At 44.6% G+C, this 22,859-nt stretch overlaps 1 protein-coding gene across 2 annotated transcripts in view; it reads right to left on the bottom strand.

The window, feature by feature from the left end:
- The window catches only part of SMIM29 (small integral membrane protein 29), a 36,458-nt gene extending 14,155 nt beyond the window's left edge, over positions 1–22,303 (bottom strand). Inside the window, exons 1-2 of one of the 2 annotated variants that reach the window (XM_075850620.1) lie at positions 22,208–22,303; positions 414–577 (exon numbers count right to left, since the gene is read on the bottom strand). In XM_075850620.1, the coding sequence (XP_075706735.1) occupies positions 414–524 (111 nt within the window). In that variant the 5' untranslated portion in view covers positions 525–577; positions 22,208–22,303. The remainder of the gene's footprint in view (positions 1–413; positions 578–22,207) is intronic. The other variant, XM_075850621.1, reaches the window with a different exon arrangement.
- Between the last annotated feature and the right edge of the window lie 556 nt (positions 22,304–22,859).

The raw sequence follows: 22,859 nt of genomic DNA, 5'->3' as shown, positions 1-22,859 counted from the left end.
GCCGCAAGTCCCGGACCAAACACACTGCAGAGAGCCGGGCTCCTAGCATCATACTTATGTACGATGCTAGGAGTCCCTTCATCTCAGTGGAACTACTGTCCCGTACTGAAAACATGATTACAGTATGGGACAGTTGTCCTGCAGCGAGGCAGGGACTCCTAGCATCGTACATAACTATGATGCTAGGAGCCCGGCTCCCTGCAGTGTGTTCGGTCCGGGACTTGCGGCCGAAATACGTTCCGTCCATTACGGACCGAACATGCTCGTGTGAACCCAGCCTAAATGTACAGCAAAAGCTCCTCAACGGGGATCCCCCAGCAAGTTATTGCTGGCTTCTAACTTTGAGCTGGCGGCTAGACATGGCTAAGATTTGTTCAGGGCTATAAAATAATGAGTACGCAATGAACACTCACCACAGCCACAACAACACCAATCACAGTGATAAGGAAGAAAGGTACCAAAACAATTCCTCCCATAGAGTCAGCATTCATATTACTTGATCCAGGGTCCGTAGAGTTACTCATCGTGGCAGTGAGGGGAGCATGAGGGTGATAAGGAGGAAGTGCAGCAGACAAAACTGTAGTATAAACAGAGGGAGAAGAATTAACAAACAGAATACAGTGTAATAAAGGGCATATGGCTGCAGGCAACATACAGGGATTATTAGGCGATGTTCACACATTCAAGATTCTACCAAGATTTAGGTGTGGATTCGTCTCCATTCTGCCTGCAATGCATGTAAATAGGGGATTTTATACCCCATTCACACGCCCAACAATAGATCTGCGCAGAGTAATGAATGTGCTGAGGATTTTAGAATCATTTACATTTGGTGAGGATTTTACACTGAAAAACCAAACTGAATTAGGGTATGTTCACACGGCTTATTTTCTGACTTTTTCGGGCCGTAAATAGCCGAAAAATCGGAAGTAGAACTCCTCCAAACATCTGCCCATTGATTTCACAGGAAAAAACGGCGATCTGTTCCAACGGGGTGTTTTTTTTATGCAGCCGTTTTGAAAAACAGCTGCGTAAAAAAAAAGGCCGCAAAAAAGAAGTGCATGTCACTTCCTGAGCAGTTTTTTTTTATTGACTATTTAGAGAAACCGCTCCAAAAACAGCCGTAAAAAACGCTTGTTGCAGTTCCGTGTGTCATCAGTGTTTGGTGATTTTATTATGGCATCCTTATGTTATGCGGTTTTGACGTTTACAAAGTGAAATGAAGGAGGTGGTTTTCTTTTTCCCCTCATTTCTTGAGCAACTGTTGCGCGAATCACACACAGCACACGGCTGTACGTCCGTGTGTTGTCCGGGATTTTCACGCACCCATTGACTTCAATGGGTGCATGATGCGCAAAAAACGCTCAAGTATAGAACATGCAGTGAGTTTCACGCAACGGACACACGCTACGTGAAAAACACAGAATGTCTGAATGGGCCCCAGTGATTTTCACGCGCGTATCACGGACGTGAAATACACTCGTGTAAATAAGGCCTTAGCGTGTGAACATAGCCTTACAACGAAACCAATCAGCTTGCGGATCCAGTGGCCAATCCATGGAAGAAATATAAATGTCAGCCACAGAATTTCTAAAAATCCACAGCAGAAAACATGGACTTAGATAATGTGAAAAACAATTAAGAAACATAAATAAAATAAAAAAATAAATACAGCAGAGAATAGCAATAGAAAAGCTGTTTTTACCCAGACATGCCATACTGTTCCCATAAAATGTACAAAACAGAGAACTTAATTTACTAAAAGAACTGGGTGCTACTAAACTGCATTATACGGTGTCTTGCGAAAGTAATTATCCCCTTAGCATTCGCCCTATTTTGTTGCATTAGAACCTGGATTTCAAATAGATTTTACATAATAGACCTAACAAAATAGTCCAAATTCTTAGTGAAATAAAAAAAAAAATGAAAAAGCTGTGAGTGCATATGTATTCACCCAGTTTGAAATAAAAACCCTCGATAAGGCTGGGTTCACATGGTGAATTTTTTATCATGCTTTCTTTTTTGTTTTAGTAGATCAACTCCCATTGAGACATGGGAGTTTATCAACCAAAAAATAAATAAAAGAAATGCATGCTAAATACACAACAAACACACCATGTGAACCCAGCCTAAGGTCTGGTCACACCAATTAACTTCAGAAGTCACAAAATTAGTGAAAGAAAGTCCCTTGTGTACAGTCAAAATGTCACATGATGTTGCTATAAATACACCAGTCCTGAAAGATCCCGAGTCTGTAAGCCCTTATTCACACGACAGGGTTTCCCGGCCGGGTGACGGCCGTTCATAAATAGTCTGTCACACGTCTGCATTAGGAGCAATAGACCCCTAATGGGGCTATTCACACGACCGTTTTTTTGACGGCCTGGGAAACCTGGCCGTCAAAAAATGGGACATGCCCTATTTTCGGCCGTTTACCCGGCCGCCCGGCTCCCATAGAAGTCTATGGGGCCGGGTAATAGAAGTCTATGGGGCCGGCTGGGGATTGGGGATTCCGCTACAGGAGAAGTGAGTGACTACACTGTCCATATATGGACACAGCGACGTCACTCACTTCTGAAGCGGAATCCCCGACCCCGTGGCCGGGGATTGCGCTACAGGAGAAGTGAGTGACGTCGCTGCCCATATATGGACACAGTGACGTCACTCACTTCTGAAGCGGAATCACCGACCCTGTGGCCGGGGATTCTGCTACAGAAGAAGCGAGTGACCAAACTGTCCATATATGGACACAGTGACGTCACTCACTTCTGAAGCGGAATTCCCGACCTGTGGCAGGGAATTCCTCTCCAGGAGAAGTCAGTGACTACACTGTCCATATATGGACATTGAAGTCAGTGACTTCTTCTGGAAGGGGGGGGGATGAGTGCAACCTACAGGGGGGCTGGTTGGCATTACCTACCAGGGGGGCTGGGTGGCATTACCTACAGAGGGCTGTGTGTCGCAACAAATTTAAATGAAATTCATCCGATTTTAAAATGGACAGGGAAACAAACGGATGCAAAAGGGGTCAAAATCGGCCGGGAAAAACGGCCCGGAACGGATGCAAGCTGGCCAGGAAAAACTTCCCAAAACAGCCATTTTTATCGGTCGACACTCGGACCCTGTTGTGTGAATGAGGCCTAACACACTACTGAGCAACCAACATGAAGACCAAGGAGCTTTCCAAAGAGGTTAGAGACAAAGTTGCGGAGAAGTATAGATCATGGTTAGGATACAAAAAACTAAAAAATATCCCAAACTTTGATCTTCCCATGGAGCACCATTAAATCCATTATAACAAAATGGAAAAAACAGAAGAAGGCCACCCACCAAAATTCACATACGGGCAAGAAGGGCATTAATCAGAGATTCAACAAAGACACCAACTATAAGGGCATGGCCCCACGTGGCGGTTTTCCTCCGCAGCTGTCCGCATCAATGCCGCACAGAATCTGTGTTGCAGATTCTGCGGCGGATCTGCCCAAAACGTGCAGTAAACTGATGCGGACTAGCTGCTGCGGACTGCGGTAAAAGTGCTTCCCTTCTCTCTATCAGTGCAGGATAGAGAGAAGGGACAGCACTTTCCCTAGTAAAAGTAAACTAATTTCATACTTACCGGTACCGGCCATTGTCTTGGTGACGCGTCCCTCTTTCGGCATCCAGCCCGACCTCCCTGGATGACGCGGCAGTCCATGTGACCGCTGCAGTCGTCACTTAGACTGAAACGTCATCCTGGGAAGCCGGACTGGAGACAGAAGCAGGGAGTTCTCGGTAAGTATGAACTTCTATTTTTTTGACAGGTTGCTGTATATTGTGATCGGTAGTCACTGTCCAGGGTGCAGAAACAGTTACTGCCGATCCTTTAACTCTTTCAGCACCCTGGACAGTGACTATTTACTGACGTCTCCTAGCAATGCTCCCGTAATTACGGGAGCCCCATTGACTTCCTCAGTCTGGCTGTAGACCTAGAAATACATAGGTCCAGACAGAATGAAGAAATGTCATGTCAAAAAAGCAAGACGCATCCGCAGCACACATTGAAGTCAATGGAGAACTTCCGCAATGAGTCCGCAACCAGTCCGCAACATCCATTGTATGCTGCGGACACCAAATTCCGCACCGCAGCCTATGCTCCGCAGTGGAATTTTCAGCCACGTCTAAACGAAGCCTACTAAAAAGAAGTGGAAGGCAATGGAGAAACGGCTCCGCTGCGGATTAACGCTGCGGAGTGTCCGCAGCGGAATTCAAGAGCATTTCCGCCACGTGGGGCTTTGCCCTAAGGGTATGTTCACACACTTACTAAAAAACTTCTTAAAATACAGAGCTGTTATCAAGGGAAAATAGCTCCTGATTTTCAGCAGTTTTTTATTCAAACTCGCGTTTTTTCAAAGCCGTTTTTGGAGCGTTTTTTCTATAGTCAATGAAAAACGGCTGAAGAAGTGACATGCACTTTTTCGCAGGCGTCTTTTTATTTTTTTAACGTGACCGTATTTTAAAACGGCAGCGTAAAAAAGCGCCCCGTCGGAACAGAACGCCGTTTTTCCGATTGAAATCAATGGACAGATGTTTGGAGGCGTTCTGCTTCTGATTTTTCGGCCCGAAAAACGCCCAAAAATAAGCAGGGTATGTTCACACGGCAGCCTCCGTTACGCCTGAAATTACGGAGCTGTTTTCAGGAGAAAACAGCTCCGGAATTTCAGACGTAATGGCATGTGCAGGCGCTTTTCGCTGCGTCCATTGCGGACGTAATTGGAGCTGTTTTTCCATGGAGTCAAGGGAAAACGGCTCCAATTACGTCTCAAGAAGTGACAGGTACTTCTTTGACGCGGGCGTCTTTTTTAAAAAATGACCGTTGGCACAGAACATCGCCAAACCCATTCAAATGAATGGGCAGATGTTTGCTGCCGCTTTGGAGCCGTATTTTCGGACGTAATTCGGGGCTAAAACGACCGAATTACGTCCATAAATAAGGTGTGTGAACATACCCTAACACTGAAGGAGATCCAAAATATCCACATCCGAGATGGAAGTATATGTCCATAGGACCACTATAAGCTGTACACTCCACAGAGCGAGTTTACGGAAGAGTGGCCAGAAAAAAGCCATTGCTTAGGCCCCCTGCACAGGGCCGTAGCTGCGTGCACGGTCTGTGATTACGGGTACGGATGGCTGCAGACTGTTACCCGCACTTGCGGGCCATGCTCCCATTATAAAGTAAAGTATAGGAGCACTGTACGCAAAATAAAAAAACAGACATGTCCTATTTTTTTAGGTCATTTATATGGCACGGACACTTGCCCGTAATTATATGGGAAGGTGTCAGTGGGCCATAGAAATGAATGGATCAGTACTTTGATCCACAATTACGGATCTAGAATTGCGAATCAAAATTACGGTCACGTGCATGGGGCCTTAAAGAAAACACGTTTCATAGTTCTCCAAAGTGTTGCTTTTTTTTTCTCACCTTTAGGGCTTATTCAGACGAACGGGATATACGTCCGTTAAACGCACGTGATTTTCACGTGTTTCGCACGGACCTATATTAGTCTATGGGGCCGTGCAGACAGCCCGTGATTTTTACGCAGTGTGAGTCCGCTGCGTAAAACTCACGATATGTCCATTCTTTGTGCGTATTTCGCGCATCACGCACCCATTGAAGTCAATGTGTGCATGAAAATCACGCGCACCCCACGGAAGCACTTCCGTGGGACGCGCGTGATTCGCGCAACAGCAGTGAAAAGTATGAATGAAAACAAACACTGTTTACAAACATCCAAACGGAGTGTCATAATGATGGCGGCTGCGCGAAAAATCACGCAGCCGGGCACCATATGATCATGACACACGGAGCTGTTAAGTGCCTTTTGCACACCCAAAACACCATGATTTTTGCGTGCGCAAAACGCACACGCTCGTGTGAATCCGGCCTTACTCCCAAAAGAAAATGGATTTTAGGCCTTGTTCAGACAGCGCTCAAAAAACACAGACATGTAAACATGTCAAAAATTGTAGCGTTTTTGTAAAGTGCTTTTTAAGATACAGGCGTTTTTTAGTATTTTCGTCACGTTTTGTGTGTGCTTTCTGCACTTTTTTGGCGCGCAATTAGGACTCCCATTGACTATGGGAATTAGAGCAATTCTTTGGCACCCAAAACACATCTGATCCTTTTTTTACACGATGCGTTTTTTTAAAATAGACTTGCACAAAAAAAAAGCGCGTTGTATGAACTAGCAATGCGCTTTCCCATTGATGTCAATTACAAACTTAAATCATGAATTTTTTGCCACGTAAAACGCGCCAAAAAACATGTCAACTACACGATGTGAACAGGGCTTTAAAGTGATCAAAAAGTCGCGTGTCCCCCAAAATGGTATTACTTAAAACTACAGCTCACTCTGCAATCATGCCCTCACACAGCACCGACAGAAAAAAATAAAAAATAAAAAGTCATGGGTCTCAGATTATGGCACTAACAAAAAAAAAAAAAAAAAAAAAGCATAACACAGGGACAGTAGATGGCTTTAAAAAAAGGGTTAGATAATTTCCTAGAACAAAAAAATATTAGCTCCTATGTGTAGAAATTTTTCCTTCCCTTTTCCCTTCCCTTGGTTGAACTTGATGGACATGTGTCTTTTTTCAGCCGTACTAACTATGTAACTATATATACTATGTAACATGCAATATTGTTTTTTTTATTTTGTTTTTATATTTATTTTTCAGAAAGATGAATCCATTATGTCAACAGTACAAAATATATAAAAGTCCAATCCAGGGGGCTGTGCGGCACTCCCTACCAGGGGGCTGTGCGGCACTCCCTACCAGGGGGCTGTGCGGCACTCCCTACCAGGGGGCTGTGCGGCACTCCCTACAGGTTTCCCGGCAGGTTTCCGTTTTAACGACGGAATCAATAACGCAGTCGACTGCGCTATTGATTCCGTCGGAAAAACGGAAACCTGCCGGAATGGTGACAAACGGAAACCATTAGCAAGGTTTCCGTCACCATTGATATCAAGGATGACGGAAACGGAAGCTGTGGTTTCAGTTTAACTTTCCGTTGCGGGGTTCACCCGACGGAAACCTCAGACGGAACAAAAATCAAACGCTGATATGTACAGGCACTTAGGCAGCAGAGCGAAGCTGCTTCACACTAGTATTTGAAATAGAGGAGTTGCAGATCATTATTGTTGTCTCAGAATACGGCCACACAAAACAATATATATTTTTTTTAAACAAATAGCTTTTTGTTTTGTAATAGTAAAACTTTAAAAAAACAAACCAAAACCATGTTCACACAGGGCGGATACGCTGCGTAAAAGCACATCGTGTATCCGCCCTGGTCGCCAAAGGGAATACGGACCAAAAAAAAAAAACGCACCAAATTGTGGAGTTTTTAGGTCAGAATGTCCACTATGGAAAACTGCAAGTAGAAAAAAAAAAAGTTTTATACTTCGTGTATGTGCATACACTAGACTAAAAACTTCTTTCAAGCGAAAACGGCTCCTGATTTTCAGACGTTTTTTAAGCCCCTCGTGATTTTCGCTGCGTTTTTTACGGACCTTTTTGGAGCTTTTTTCAATAGTCAATGAAAAACAGCTCCAATAACATCCCAAGAAGTGTCAGTCACTACTTTTTCGCGGCTGTTTTTTTTACGCGGCCATTTTTCAAAACAGCTGCATAAAATAAATGGCCCATCCGAACAGAACGCCGTTTTCCCATTGAAATCAATGGGCAGATGTTTGGAGGCGTTCTGCTTCCGATTTTTTGGGCGTTTTTCGGGTGTTTACGGCCCGAAAATAGGCCGGGTAAACATACCCTTATCCTAAGCCATGTACTATTACCATACACTTAGGCGGGATTCACACGAACGGGTCGTTCCCGAGCCCGAGTGCCGGCCGGTAAAATCGGCCATTCTGCTCGGCCGGTTTGCATAAAGTTTTGCATCCGTGCCGGGCCAGGCAGATCCGGACAGTGACATCAGCGGCAACTCCTGAAGGGGAATCCCCATGTGTTCGGGGATTCCGCTTCAGGAGTTTCCCCTGATGTCACTGCCCAGATATGGACAGAGACATCAAGCGCTCTGTCCAGGAGCGGAATCCCCGAAAACACGGGGATTCCGCTCCTTCAAGGAGCTAAAGTGCGGCTAGCACATAGCAGAGCCGGAAGATACCTCCCCGCTCTGCTATAGTGGCGTCGCTACGGTAGTAGCAGCCGCAGCAGCAGCAGCTGCTGCTAATAGCGGCGCCATCGAAGGTGTCGCCGGGCCAGGAAAACAAGCAGGGGAAGGGAGCCAGCGCAGCGCTCCCTTCCACCTGCTGTACACCCCGGCCCTGCCACACAGTGTACAGCGATGCCATTCGTCAGAATGGCATCAACTCCTCCTCCTCACATGCATTCTGCGCTGTGAGGAGGAGGAGATAGAGCGCAAGCGCCGGGAAACCCGGCCATCACTCGGAACACATTCCGGTGATGGCCGTGTAATACCCGGCCCCATAGACTTCTATGGGAGCCGGGCGGCCGGGTACCTGGGCGAAGATAGAGCATGTCCTATTTTTTGACAGCCGGATTTCCCGGCCGTCAAAAAAATCGGTCGTGTGAATAGCCCCAGTAGGGGTCTATTATTCCTAATGCAGCCGGGTGCCGGCCGATTTATGAACGGCCGGCACCCGGCCGGGAAACCCTGCCGTGTGAATGAGGCCTTACCCTCTGCCATCCTGCAGCCCGGCCTCCTGGGATGACGTATCATCCAATGTGATCGCTGCAGCCTGTGATTGGCTACAGCGGTCACATGGTATGAAACATCATCCCAGGAGGCTGGCGTGAACGAAGAAGAACAGAATTCCGTGTAAGTATAAGATTTTTTTCTGAGTTGTGATTTTTGCGGCAGAATCACAGCTGTTCGGTCGCAGAAATCGCAGCATCTGCTATTTGTTGCGGATTTTACCTCCCCGTTGAATTCAATGGGGAAAACTCGCAGCAAAAAAAAATAAATCAACAATTACGCAAATACAACTGACACGCTGCGGAAAAACCAGCACTGCATGCTATTTCGGAGCGGCTCTTTTTGCGCTCATCATTTACGCAGCGTGTGGATGAGATTTTTTTTCAAATCTCATCCAGTACGCTGCTACAATATTATGAAGTGGATTTTCTGCAACAAAATAAGTTGCGGAAAATCTGCAGTATTTATGCTACTTGTGAACTTACCCTAATTTTATGGACCTGCAGAGTAAAGTTAACATGTCATTTTTACCGCTCAGAGAACATCATAAAGACAAAAACAAAATAAACAAAAATAATTTGTAAAAGATATTCAGTACATTAATAGGTAAATTAAATTGAGCCATTAAAAACTGCAACTCAGCCTGCAAAAAAAATACATAAATAAATAAATACGTTACGTTATGTTGAAAAAAAATGTATGGCTTTTACAAATTTGCTTCAGGGAAACAAAATGGTTGTAAGAATGCAGTCACATGCGGCAGATTTTGTCAATTTATTAGTCTGAATGGGGTTGTTTCTGCAGCAGGTTCATGGATTTCTGCAACAAAATCTGCCCCATGTGACTGCAGCCTAAGGTCTTGTTCAGGCAGTGCAGAGTTGCAGATTTTGCCTGTATTTTTAAAGCCAAAACCAGGATCGGATCCGGAAGAGCAGACACTTAAGGCCTTCCTATATACATTTCTTGTGTTTAGATTCGATTCATGGTTTTAGCTTTAAAAATACACGCACAATCTGTATTGTGTGAACAAGGCCTAAATAAGGCACATTAGGGGTATTCCTAACTTAGGGACATTTATGGTGTATCCACAGCATATGCCATCCATGTCTAATAGACATGGGTTCTATCAGCTCGTGGTCGCATGACCAGTTGAAACGGGCGTCAGCTGAGCCCCGTTCGCAATATGGGTGCAGGCCCCATCCCATATCCTGTGGATATGCCATAAGTGTCTAAATTGAGAATACCCTTTACGATACGCTTATTCAGAACTATATTAAAGCTATTTAGCATACATCCTGATAACTTAAAGGGGTATTCCCATCTTGGACATTCATGGCATATCCACAGGATATACCAATGTCTGATAGATGCAGTTCCCCCCGCTGGGCTTGTACCTATCTCTAAAACAAGGCCCTTTGACTCCCATCCTACCTTCTGCCACTGCGTTCCATTCACTGCCTTTTGAGGTGGTCAAGTTTTCCGGAAACAGCCGAGCACATTTGACTACACCGTCCGAAACTCCTATAGAAGCGAATAGTTCCGCAAACAGCGTAACACTGAAAGCTACACTGTTTACGTAGCTCCTAAGTTCCGAAAACAGCATAGCTCGCTGTATTAAGTGATTTCCATAACTTCCTTTCACTACTATGGGAGTTCCAAAAACACCGTAACAAAGCGCACTTGGCTGCTACTGAAAAACCCAGACAGCAGGTAAGATGGGGGTCAATGAGGTCTGTCAGTGTCTGTCATTTTGATGGGTATAAAGCGCTATTATGCTCCTCATCAAATCTGCCAAGACTGCTGCTGGATATTTCAAACAGAGTCTCTGATGGCAGTGTGAGCATAGCCTAACTTGTAATTTATGGATTTTAATCCTAACTTAGGCTGGGTTCACACGAGCGTGCCGTTTTGCGTGCGCAAAAACCACTAAACAGCTCCATGTGGCAACAGCATATGATGCACGGCTGCGTGCTTTTCGTGCAGCCGCCATCATTATGACACTCCATTTGGATGTTTGTAAACAGAAAAGCACGTGGTGCTTTTCTGTTTACATTCATCCTTTTGACAGCTGTTGCGCGAATCACGCAGTTCGCACGGAAGTGCTTCTGTGCGGCATGCATGGTTTTCACGCACCCATTGACTTCAATGGGTGCGTGATTCGCGCAAAACGCAGAAAGAACGGACATGTCGTGACTTTTTTTTTCAGCGGACTCATGCTGAGTAAAAATCACGCACATGTCCGCACGGCCCCATAGACTAATATAGGTCCGTGCGACGCTCGTGAAAATCACGCTCGTTGCACGGACGTAATTCCCGTTCGTCTGAATGAAGCCTTACACTGAGTCTGTAAGCGGTTCTCAGTCAATGATTGACAGCCCTCCATATAGAAGAATGCATGAGAAATCAATCATTGAGTGACACCGCCCAACAGACTCCAAAAGAGAAGAGGTTTAAAAAGTTAAAAAACTACTAGATTATCTTCCTACTAGATGTCAATCTTTCTCAGTTTTTCCTGCTCTTTAACATGCTGACTGCATGTTATGGAGTCATTTTTACGGCGCTCCACATGCAGCTTTTATTTCGCTCACCATGCGGTAAAACTACATGTGAACTTTATTTTGCAGGTGAATTATGGCAAAACCAAATAAAGTTTTTTATGTTTTTCTACTTTTGCAAAGATATAACGAATTGCTAAAAAAAATTAAAAAGTTGGTGTCGCCATATTCTGATACAGGTTTACTTGCGACTTGTTTATTGTAATACAGGTTTATTACGTTGCTGTCCCCAATGTCTTAAGGCAAAGCAACATAATAGTACGCGATGTTGATGGTGCGGGCTCAGAAGCCATCGCCAGTATATTACAGCTGACACCCTGCTGTATGGCCAGGACTGGAGCTAGCCTCCGATCCGGCCGATTAACCCCTTAAATGCAGCACTCAAAAGCGAGCGCTGCATCTATAGGGTTTTACCAGCAGATCGGAACCCAGCGATGTAATCACGGGGTTCCGATAGGCCTCCGGTCTGCCAAAGCAGCTAACAATGGCCTCCTGTCTGCCAAGTACGGGAGCCGGTTAGGTCCCACTCTGAGGTGGGGACTAAAGGGCTTCCGTCCGAGGAAACAAGATCGCGCAGGCTCAGAAGCGGAGCCTGCGACATCAACTGCCGGTGTCAGCTGTATGTTACAGCTGACACCATGCTGTAACGGCAGGGAATGGAGCTAGCTCCGATCCCTGCCATTAACCGCTTAGATGCCACGATCAAAAGTGATGGCGGCATCTTGGTGGTTTGAAGCCGATCGGCATCTCTTCGATGTGATCGCAGGGTTGCTGATAGTTGCTACGGCAACCGGAGGACTAACAATGGCCTGTGGGTCTGCAACATGTGGAAGCCCACTAGGCCCCGCCCGGAGGGACCTAACTGACCGTGAATAACTGGTAGCTCTAATGCATTGCACTATGTGGGTAGTGCAATGTATTAGCCCTTATTCACACGACAGGGTTTCCCGGCCGGGTGACGGCCGTTCATAAATCATCAGTCACACGTCTGCATTAGGAACAATAAACCCCTAATGGGGCTATTTACACAACCGATTTTTTGACGGCGCGGGAAACCTGGCCGTCACAAAATGGGACATGCCGTTTACCCGGCCCCCATAGAAGTCTATGGGGCCGGGTAATACACGGCCATCACCGGAATGTGTCCCGAGTGATGGCCATGTATTCCGTCGCTCGCGCTCTCTCTCTCCTCCTCCTTCTCACAGTGCAGAGTGCATGTGAGGAGGAGGAGGAGGAGGGTCTTTTTTTGCTCCCAGTAGGAGTTGGAATCCCCGGCCGAGATTCCGCTACAGGAGAAGTGAATGACTACACTGTCCATATATGGACACAGCGACGTCACTCACTTCTGAAGCGGAATCCCCGACCTGTGGCAAGGAATTCCTCTCCAGAAGTCAGTGACTACACTGTCCATACATGGACATTGAAGTCAGTGACTTCTCCTGGAAGGGGGGGGATGGGTGCAACCTACCGGGGGGCTGTGTGGCATTACCTGCAGGGAGCTGGGTGGCATTACCCATATATGGACATTGACGTTAGTGACTTCTCCTGGAAGGGGGGATGGGTGCAACCTACAGGGGGCTGGGTGGCATTACATACAGGGGGCAGGGTGGCATTACATACAGGGGGCAGGGTGGCATTACATACAGGGGGCAGGGTGGCATTACATACAGGGGGGCAGGGTGGCATTACCTACCAGGGGGCTGTGTGTGGCAACAAATTTAAATGAAATTCATCCGGTTTTTAAAATGGACAGGGAAAAAAACAGATGCAAAATTGCCCATTAAAAACGGCAACACGGCCCGGAACGGATGCAAACCCGCCGGGAAAACTGCAACACGGCCCGGAACAGATGCAAACCGGCCGGGAAAATCAGCCGTTTTTATCGGCCGACACTCGGACCCTGTCGTGTAAATGAGGCCTAAGCCCTGCAGTTGGAACAATAGACCCCTAATGGGGCTATTTACACGACCGATTTTTTGACGGCCCGGGAAACCTGGCCGTCAAAAAATGGGACATGCCCTATTTTCGGCCGTTTACCTGGCCGCCCGGCTCCCATAGAAGTCTATGGGGCCGGGTAATACACAGCCATCACCGGAATGTGTCCCGAGTGATGGCCATGTATTCAGTCGCTCGCTCCCTCCTCACAGCGCAGAGTGCATGTGAGGAGGAGGAGTTTATGCCATTTGGACGAATGGCTGTACGCTGGAGGTAAGTTTATACACTGTGTGGCAGGGCCGGGATGTACAGCAGGTGGAAGGGAGCACTGCGCTGGCTCCCTTCCCCTGCTTGTTTTAAAAGCGCCCTGGCCCGGCGTCCATGGCTGATGGCGCCGCTAGCAGCTGCTGCTACTGCTGTAGCGACGCCACTATAGCAGAGCTGGGAGGTATCTCCCTGCACTGCTATGTGCTAGCCCCACTTTAGTTCCCTGAAGGAACAGAATCCCCGTGTGTTCGGGGATTCCGCTCCTGGACAGAGCGCTTGATGTCTCTGTCCATATCTGGGCAGTGACATCAGGGGAAACTCCTGAAGCGGAATCCCCGAACACTCTGTGACCGGGGATTCCACACCAGGCATATATGGACACAGACGACAGGCGCTTTTCCTGAAGTGGAATCACTGGCCACATGGGGATTCCCCTTCAGGAGTTGCCCCTGATGTCACTGTCCAGATCTGCCCGGCCCGGAATGGATGCAAAACTAACGCAAACCGGCCGATTTTATCGGCCGACACTCGGGCGGGACCCTGTCGTGTGAATAAGGCATAAGAGTAAAGATCAGAGGTGCAGGTATTCAAGTCCCCTAGTGGGACAAAAAAAAAAGTAAATTAAAATGTTGAATAAAAATGTAAACATAAAAGTTTCGAGTTAAAAAAAAAACAAACACTGCCTTTTTTCCTAGAAGTCCTTATATTATAGGGGAAAAAATGAAACCGTTTAAAAAAGTACACATATTTGGTATCAGCGTGTCTGTAACGGCTCAAACTGTATGTGACGATCGCCGATCTCAGGTCACCTCACAGGGGTGAACTACACTACTGAGTTTATTAATTTACCTCATAAATCCACGCCCACCTACTCTAGATGACAGGATTATGCTAAATTACTCCCGTAGTTTCCAACACCCCAATAATTTATACCACAGTATGCTACCACCACCTATACTTATCTAGGCAATAGGGGCCTAAGTCTCTATGTTCCCTTAACACCAGTTCCTATAACACAGGTTATCTAAATTGAACATAAAATACAGGTAACGTTCCTCACCTTCGGAAGATTAAGTTCTGTAAGACTACAAGGAAGAGACTTATAAATATTTCAGATTTAATACACAATAGTGCAGTGCAATACATAAAATAGTTGTCAGAATAAAAGATAAAAAATATACATACAGTTACAATGCAATCAAACAGTTTATGAAAATAAAAGGGATAAAAGAAACAGAACAAAACCTTACTGATGTACAGCGGCGATATCCTGGCTGTGGGGACAGCTGAAAATATGGGCAGTCACTCCAACCGAGATATGGATCCCCAACAACTGACACTGACCCTCACTCCTCATGGCATTTTAAACCCAGTTTTTTCCCTCCAGTTCACTGGCTGGTGATGTCACTGAGAGGAGGCTGTTCATATGATAATGAAGGGTACTCCTCCCATTACACAGTTGTATTTCTATAGAGAAACATAAAAGTGATCATGTGTCCTTGCAGGAATCCTCTAGAAATATAATATTACCTGCATTCACCTGTGCAGACATTTACCAACCAGGGCATATCAAACACCACTATAATAGGCCCATGTTTTTAGCCAATAGCCAATCCCAGGTAGTTCCTCTGAGTGTAGGGATCTGAATTTGACATATATATGAGGGCTATTTTCCCTGATCATAACTAGCTATGTGCGTCATTACAAATATAAATTATGACGGGGTTTGCCTTGATGTATCATACTTTCTTTGAACACCATGCCATTCTCCCATGTTTCTCCTGGTCCACAGACAGACACACCACAGGCATCCATTTGCATAGCTTTAGATGTTTGGTCAGGATGTTTGGTCAGCCCTAGTGACAAATCCTTAATCAGCACATCTCGCACCTTGGTGAGGAAAGAGCCAATTAAACATTTGTCAGACAGTGGACATCCTTTGATGGCCAAAGATCTGCATTTCCTATGCAAATCAGATGTATCTTCTGTGTCAGAGGGAGTTATGAAATTACCTCCTAGTAACCTACTTTTGATTCTCTTACCTATAACACCACACTGTAAAACTATAATCTTATTTTTCCCGCACAGTGAACATCGCAAATAAAATAAATAAAAAAAAAAAAAAACACAGCCAGAATCGCTTTTTTTTGGTCCCCACCCCTCACAAAACATGGAATAAAAAATGATCAAAAAGCCGAATGTTCCCAAAAATAGTACCAATAAAAACTACAACCCGTCCCTTACACAGCTGTTTTATGAAAAATTCTATTTTTTATTGTGCAAATGCTGTAAATATATATATTAAAAAAAATATATACATATGGTATCACCGTAATCGTACCAACCGGCAGAAAAAAGTAGAATGTAATTTATAGCGCACGGTGAATACTGTAAAACAAAAACAAAAAAAACGTCAGAATTGATTGTTTTTGGTCACCTTGCTTGCCAAAAGAATGTAATAAAAAAAAAATAAAAAAAATGCATGTACCCCAAAATGGTACCAATGAAGATGACAGATTATCCCACAAGAAATAAGCCCTCACACAGCTCCAGGAGAGAAAAAGATAAAAAAAAGTTCTGGCTCTCAGAATATGGCAACGCAAAATGTGCAGTGTTCCAAAAGCGGCTAAAATTGGGCACCATTTATCAGCGAGACACGGGCCATATATCTATGAATTATTATTTATCCCATTATTATACCCTCTTATGCCATGATGTACTCTGCCCAACTTACATACGCCCTGATGTACTCCGCACAGCTTACATATGCCACCACATTATAAACTGAAATACCAGCAATACCCCAAACAGAAAAACTACCATGCTAAATCTGCGCTCCAAAGGCCAAATGGCACTCCCTTCGTTCTAAGCCCTACAGTGTGCCAAAACAGAAGTTTACGTCCACAAATATGGCATCGCCATAGCCGGGCGAACCCACTTAACATTTTAGGAGGTATTTGTCTACAGTGGCACAAACTGGGCACAACATATTGTTCACTAAAATGGAATTTCAGTGGAAAATTGCAATTTTTACTTTGCACCATCCGCTACGCAATCATTTATAATGAAAAAACAAGTGGGGTGAAAATGCTCACTACAGCCCTTAATATGCCCTACGGGGTGTAGTTTCCAAGATAGGGGTCGCTACTTGGGGGTTTGTTTTACTATTTGACCTCAGAGCCCTGAAATTTTGGGCCAATGCTGTGAAAATCACCAAAATAGGCCTCAAATCCGCATGGTGCTCTTCACTTCTGAGCCCTGTCATTTGTCCAGGCAAATGATAAATGCCTTCTTAGGGGCTTCCACTGTACTCTGGAACGTCAGGGTTTTGCAAATGCAACATGGCGCCCAAAAATCAAATCAGCAATCAGTATTCCAAATAGCGCTCTTCCCTTTCTGAACCCTGCCGTGTGTCCAAACAACAGTTTATGATCACTTGTGGGGTATTTCCGTAATCGGGAAAAATTGATTTACAAATGTTGGGGGGCTTTTTCTCCTTTATTCTTGTGGAAATTGAAAAATTCAAAGTTTTAGTGTAAAAAATGTTGATATTAATTTCCACTAAATTCAGCAAAAAACCTGTGGGGTCTAAATGCTCACTATAACCCTCGATAAATTCTTTAGTGCTTTCATTTCCAAAACGGGGGTCACTTTTGGGGGGTTTCCACGGTCTTGGTCTCTCAGGGGCTTTGCAACTGTGACATGACACCCAAGACCTATTCCAGGATACATGACCTTCAAAAGCCAAATGTCACTCCTTCCCTTTTGAGCCCTGCCGTGTGTCCAAAGCGCAGTTTATTACCACATATGGGGTATTGCCGTGCTCAGGAGAAATTACTTTCCAATTATTGTTTTTTTTTCTCCTTTAGCCCTTGTAAAAATGAAAACAGAGTATGTTTCAGTATAAAAAAAATTTAGATTTTCATATTTATGGCTTAATTCAAAGAAATTTAGCAAAAATAAAACAAAAAACTGTGGGATGAAAATGCTCACTATACCCCTAGATTAATTCCTTGGGGTGTAGCTTCCAAAATGGTTTCTTTGAGGGTTTTTCCCTATGTTTTGGCACCACAATACCTTTTCAAACATGATGTGCCTAAAATATTTTCTAATAGAAGGAAGGCCTGAAAATTCACTAGGTGGTCCTTTGCTTCAGAGGCCTGTGTTGTAATCTATTAGGACAATAGGGCCACACGTAGGATATTTCTAAAAACTGGAGAATCTGGGGAATATTGGAGTTGCGTTTCTCTGGTAAAACCTTCTGTGTTACAGTGAAATTACTAATTAATTTCATTAAAAAAAAATTATTTGTAAATGTCACCTCCGTTTCCTGTAAAACGCCTAAATGGTTAAGTCACTTCCTGCTGTTTAGAATCCTTTGAGGGGTGCCATTTTTAAAATTGGGTGATTTATGGAGACTTTCTAATATATAAGGCCCTCAAAGCCACTTCTAAACCGGTCCCTGAAAAAATAGCCTTTTGAAATTTTCTTGAAAATGTGAGAAATTGCTGCCAAGGTTCTAAGTCTAAGCCTTGTAACATCCTAGGTAAACAAAAGGACCTTCAAAAACAATGCAAACGTAAAGTAGACCTGAGAGAAATATAAAACGAAACTATTTTGTGTGGTATTACTATCTGTCTTACAAGCAGATACATTTAAATTTAGAAAAATGCTAATTTTTCCAAATTTTGGAAACATTTTGGTGTTTTTCACAAATAAATATTGAATTTATCATTTACATTTTTTCTCTAACATAAAGTACAGTATGTCAGGAGAAAACACTCAGAATCGCTTGGATAAGTTAAAAGCATTACCAAGTTATTACCACATAAAATGACACGTCAGATTTGAAAAAAAAATAGGCTGTGACCACTAGGCCAAAACTGGTTGTGACTCCAAGGGGTTAAACTTATATTTTTTTTTTATATAAACTTAATTTAAGGCCTCATGCACACAAACTTATTTTTTTCCTCCCGTAAATACTGGCATAAATACGGGTCCTTGGTCACACGTGTTCGACCCGTATTGCACCAGTATTTACGGACCCGTGCCCGTAAATACGGGTCCGGTGTCACCAGTATTCCACCCGTATTTACGGGCACGTTTTCGCTGCAAAAATTGCACTGCACTAATCGGCAGCCCCTTCTCTCTATCAGTGCAGTATAAAGAGAAGGGGCAGCCCTTTCCGTAGTAAAAAGTAAAAGAAATTCATACTTACCCGGCCGTTGTCTTGGTGATGCGTCCCTCTTTCGACATCCAGCCCGACCTCCCTGGATGACGCGGCAGTCCATCTGACCGCTACAGCCCGTGATTGGCTGCAGCGGTCACATGGGCTGAAACGTCATCCCGGGAGGCCGGACTGGAGGAAGGAGCAGGGAGTTCTGGGTAAGGATGAACTTCTATTTATTTTTTTTACACGCTGATCTATATTGTGATCGGAAGTCACTGTCCAGGGTGCTGAAAGAGTTACTGCCGATCGTTTAACTCTTTCAGCACCCTGGACAGGGACTATCCCCTGACGTCGCCTAGCAACCCTCCCGTAATTACGGGTGCACACACGTAGTCACCCGTAATTACGGGAGCCCCATAGAATTCTATGGGCCTGCCCGTGCCGTAATTACGGCCTGAAATAGGACAAGTTCTATATTTTTCAACGGCACGGGCACCTTCTCGTAAGCATACGGGGAGATACCCGTGGCCAATAGAATTCTATGGGCCCGTAATTACGGCCCGTGATTACGGGCGTTTTTACGTTCGTGTGCATGGGGCCTAACTGATTTTACATTTTTTTTTTTTTTAATAGTCGCACTAGGGGAATTGAACAAGCGATCCTTGGATCGCTTCCATAATATACTGCAATACTAATGTATTGTAGAATGTCGTGTTTTTTACCATCTCCTATTAAGCCCTGCCTCTGGCACAGCTTAATAGGAGCACAAAGATGGTAGCCCCAAACCTGGGGCTTTATAACAACCATTGGCACCCTACCATCACGTTGTGAGGCAGTTGATGGCATGACAGAGGGGGTGTCCCCTTCTTTCCATCGACTTAGATGCCACAGACGCTATTGAACATGGAATCTAAGTGGCTAAACGCACGCATTGGAGTTATCTCCGATCCCGGCAGTTGCGGTGAGGGGTTGGCTGTAACATACAGCCAACACCTGCTGAGAGTTCAGCCCGTAAACCCACTCTGTACTCACCCTCCCCGGATATGGCATGACTGTACATCAAACGTCGGAAGGGGTTAGAGAGGTTGCCATTATTAGCCAAAATTCAATTATATCTAGGTCTTAAAATTAGTTTCTCGGTTGAGTTTCTCACATGACAAATTACAGCATCTCATTATTTAACAAAAACTAGGCCAAAATGGAAAAGCCATGTGTTGAAAAACTAAGTACACCCTTAGGGTATGTGCACACGATAGCAGGCTTTTACGGCTGAAAAGACAGACTGTTTTCAGGAGAAAACAGCTGCCTCGTTTCAGACGTAAATGCTCCTCCTCGCATTTTGCGAGGCTTCTCTGACAGCCGTAAATTTTGAGCTGCTCTTCATTGAGTTCAATGAAGAATGGCTCAAATTACGTCTGAAAGAAGTGTCCTGCACTTCTTTTGACGAGGCTGTATTTTTACGCGTCGTCGTTTGACAGCTATCAAACGACGACGCATAAATGACAGGTCATCTGCACAGTACGTCGGCAAACCCATTCAGATGAATGGGCAGATGTTTGCCGACGTATTGTAGCCCTATTTTCAGACGTAAAACGAGGCATAATACGCCTCGTTTACGTCTGAAAATAGGTTGTGTGAACCCAGCCTTACCCTCTTAATTCCTATGGAAGCAGTAAGTAGCAGCCAGTTAATTAAATGATCATCAGTAAGTGTGACCACCTCTATAAAAGCAGACGTTTTGGCAGATCGCCGGTCTGGAGAATTCAGGCGTGTGTTCACACAATGCCAAGAAGGAAAGACAATGGTCTTGGAGAAGAAATTGTTGCTGCCCATCATTCAGGGAAGGGTTGTAAGACCATTTCCAAACAATTTAAGTCCATTATTCTACAGTGAGAAAGATTATTCACAAGTGGAAAACATTCAAGGCAGTTGACAATCTTCCCAAGAGTGGATGGACATCCAGCAAATTCAACCCAAGGTCAGACCGTGCAATGCTCAAGAGCTACATCTCAGACTCTACAGGCCTCCATTAGCATGTAAAATGTTCAAGTTCATGACCGTACAGAGGCTCTGTCACCAGATTATAAATGCCCTATCTCCTACATAATCTGATCAGCGCTGTAATGTAGAGAACAGCAGTGGTATTTATTTTGAAAAACTATCATTTTTAAAGAGGCTCTGTCACCACATTATAAGTGCCCTATCGCCTACATAAGGAGATGGGCGCAGTAATGTAGGTGACAGCAGTGCTTTTTATTTAGAAAAACTATCTATTTTTACCACGTTATTAGCTATTTTCACTTTATGATAATAACTTAAGTGGGCGTGTTTTTACTTTAGACCAAGTGGCCGTTGTACAGAGGAGTGACCAATCAGCGTCATGCACTCCTCTCCATTCATTTCCTCAGCGCATAGGGATCCTGCTAGATCACTATGTGCTGTCTTATACTGACATATTAACATTACTAAAGTGTTCAAACAGTGAATAGACATTCCTTCCAGCCAGAACAGGATGTCTATTCACAATCCCGACACTTCGGTAATGTTTCTGTGGGACTTACAGCAGAGCAAGCGCACTGTGGTGCGGTTTTTCGGACGGAATTTCCGCTGTGTAAAAAAGCGCTCATACTTACCCCCTCCAATGACGTTGCAGGCCACGTGATTGGCTGCAGCAGTCACATGGAATGAAATGTCATCCCAGGAGGCCGTGCTGCAGGAAAAAGTGCGTTCTGGGTATTTTTTTTTATGCAGAATTGCGACGTAATCTAAGTTGCAACACTTGACTTTCAGTTGCGGGTGTTGCATCCCCATTGAATTCAGTGGGGAAAACCACAACAAAAAAAATGCAGCAGCATAAAGGGACATGCCTCGGAATTTAATTTCGCACCGCAGGTCAACTTATTAACATTTACACTATGGTTTTACATTACAGCGCTGATCAGATTAGGTAGGAGATAGGGCACTTATAACCTGGTGACAGAGCCTCTTTAAGCAGCTATAGGTGTACGCCAGAGCTAGGAAATCCATGTATAAGTGCACAGCGCCATATTGGCTGCATAAACAATGGTAGAGGAGATCTTTACGGTGATCAGTATGACAGGTTTACTAAGTGTGCTAGTAATTTTATGACATTGGTCAAAGTGCAGGTAGAAACGAGAAGATCCCATATAACTTGGTTGACATTACACATCCTATGGTTTATGGGACTTTCTGGAAAGCAGACAATTCTTTACAGGATCCCTCCTTCCCAGTAGAATTAAAAAAAAAAAATATATATATATATATATATATCTCTCTCAAAGCAGGTCTATTTCCACAGCACGACCCTTCTGATGGGGAGACAATAAAACACAAACATTTAGGGGCCAGGCCAGCAGAGGGAGAAAGGCAAGCAGCAATGGACAGCAAGAATTCGACATGACTGATAAATGTCAGAAACCGAGAACTAGAGTCGTGAAGGTCCGTCAGTCCGGAAACAAAGCATCACAAATATAAACATCATGGAGGAAACACAACAGCAATGGCATAAGGACACAAAGCATGCAGTCACGGCAGCCTCACCCACACTCAGCTCTCCTCTCAGCCCGTGCCTTTGTACCCGGAAGACTATGTCACAAACGGCAGCCAATAAGCGGCAGGGGGCGGGGCTTATTGCTGGTCGCTCGGTGGCGGGAGTGACGTTGCCCCAGATAGAGGTGCCATCCAGTATGTGACGGTATAAAATCTAACTATAAGGGCCAGATGTGTTATAGAAAGGGTAGGCTACGCGGCAAATACCAGTAGACCGTAGAGAGTCATTGTGTTGCATTTTTATATGCAGCACAATGTTCCCAATAGATCAAATGCGGGTGGGGTTGGATTCAGATTTCACAGGTTCAAGCTACTAGGCTGACAAAGATGTGCATGTGGGGTCCCTGAGGGCTGCGGAAAATGAATCCAAATATACTATACAACAATATGGAGCCTAAATATCTATTCAAATAAGGCCCTGTTCACACTTGCGTCAATATTTCCATTTTTATGTTCTGTCATCTGTCACATGACAGACTCCAACAGCGCCCAACAGAATCATTTGAAGTTAATGGATTCCGTCAGGTTTTATGTCATGGTTTCCGTCATATTGCTGGACAAAATAGCATTGCATGCTCTTAACAGAGCCCCTGACGCAGATATATGAACAAAACAAGAAGCAAAAAAAAAACATTTAGGGTAT

Source organism: Rhinoderma darwinii, chromosome 2 (genome assembly GCF_050947455.1).
Source record: "Rhinoderma darwinii isolate aRhiDar2 chromosome 2, aRhiDar2.hap1, whole genome shotgun sequence".
NCBI lineage: Eukaryota > Metazoa > Chordata > Amphibia > Anura > Rhinodermatidae > Rhinoderma > Rhinoderma darwinii.
Note: the sequence above shows the minus strand (reverse complement) of the source record. Positions and strands in the feature narration are given on the sequence as shown.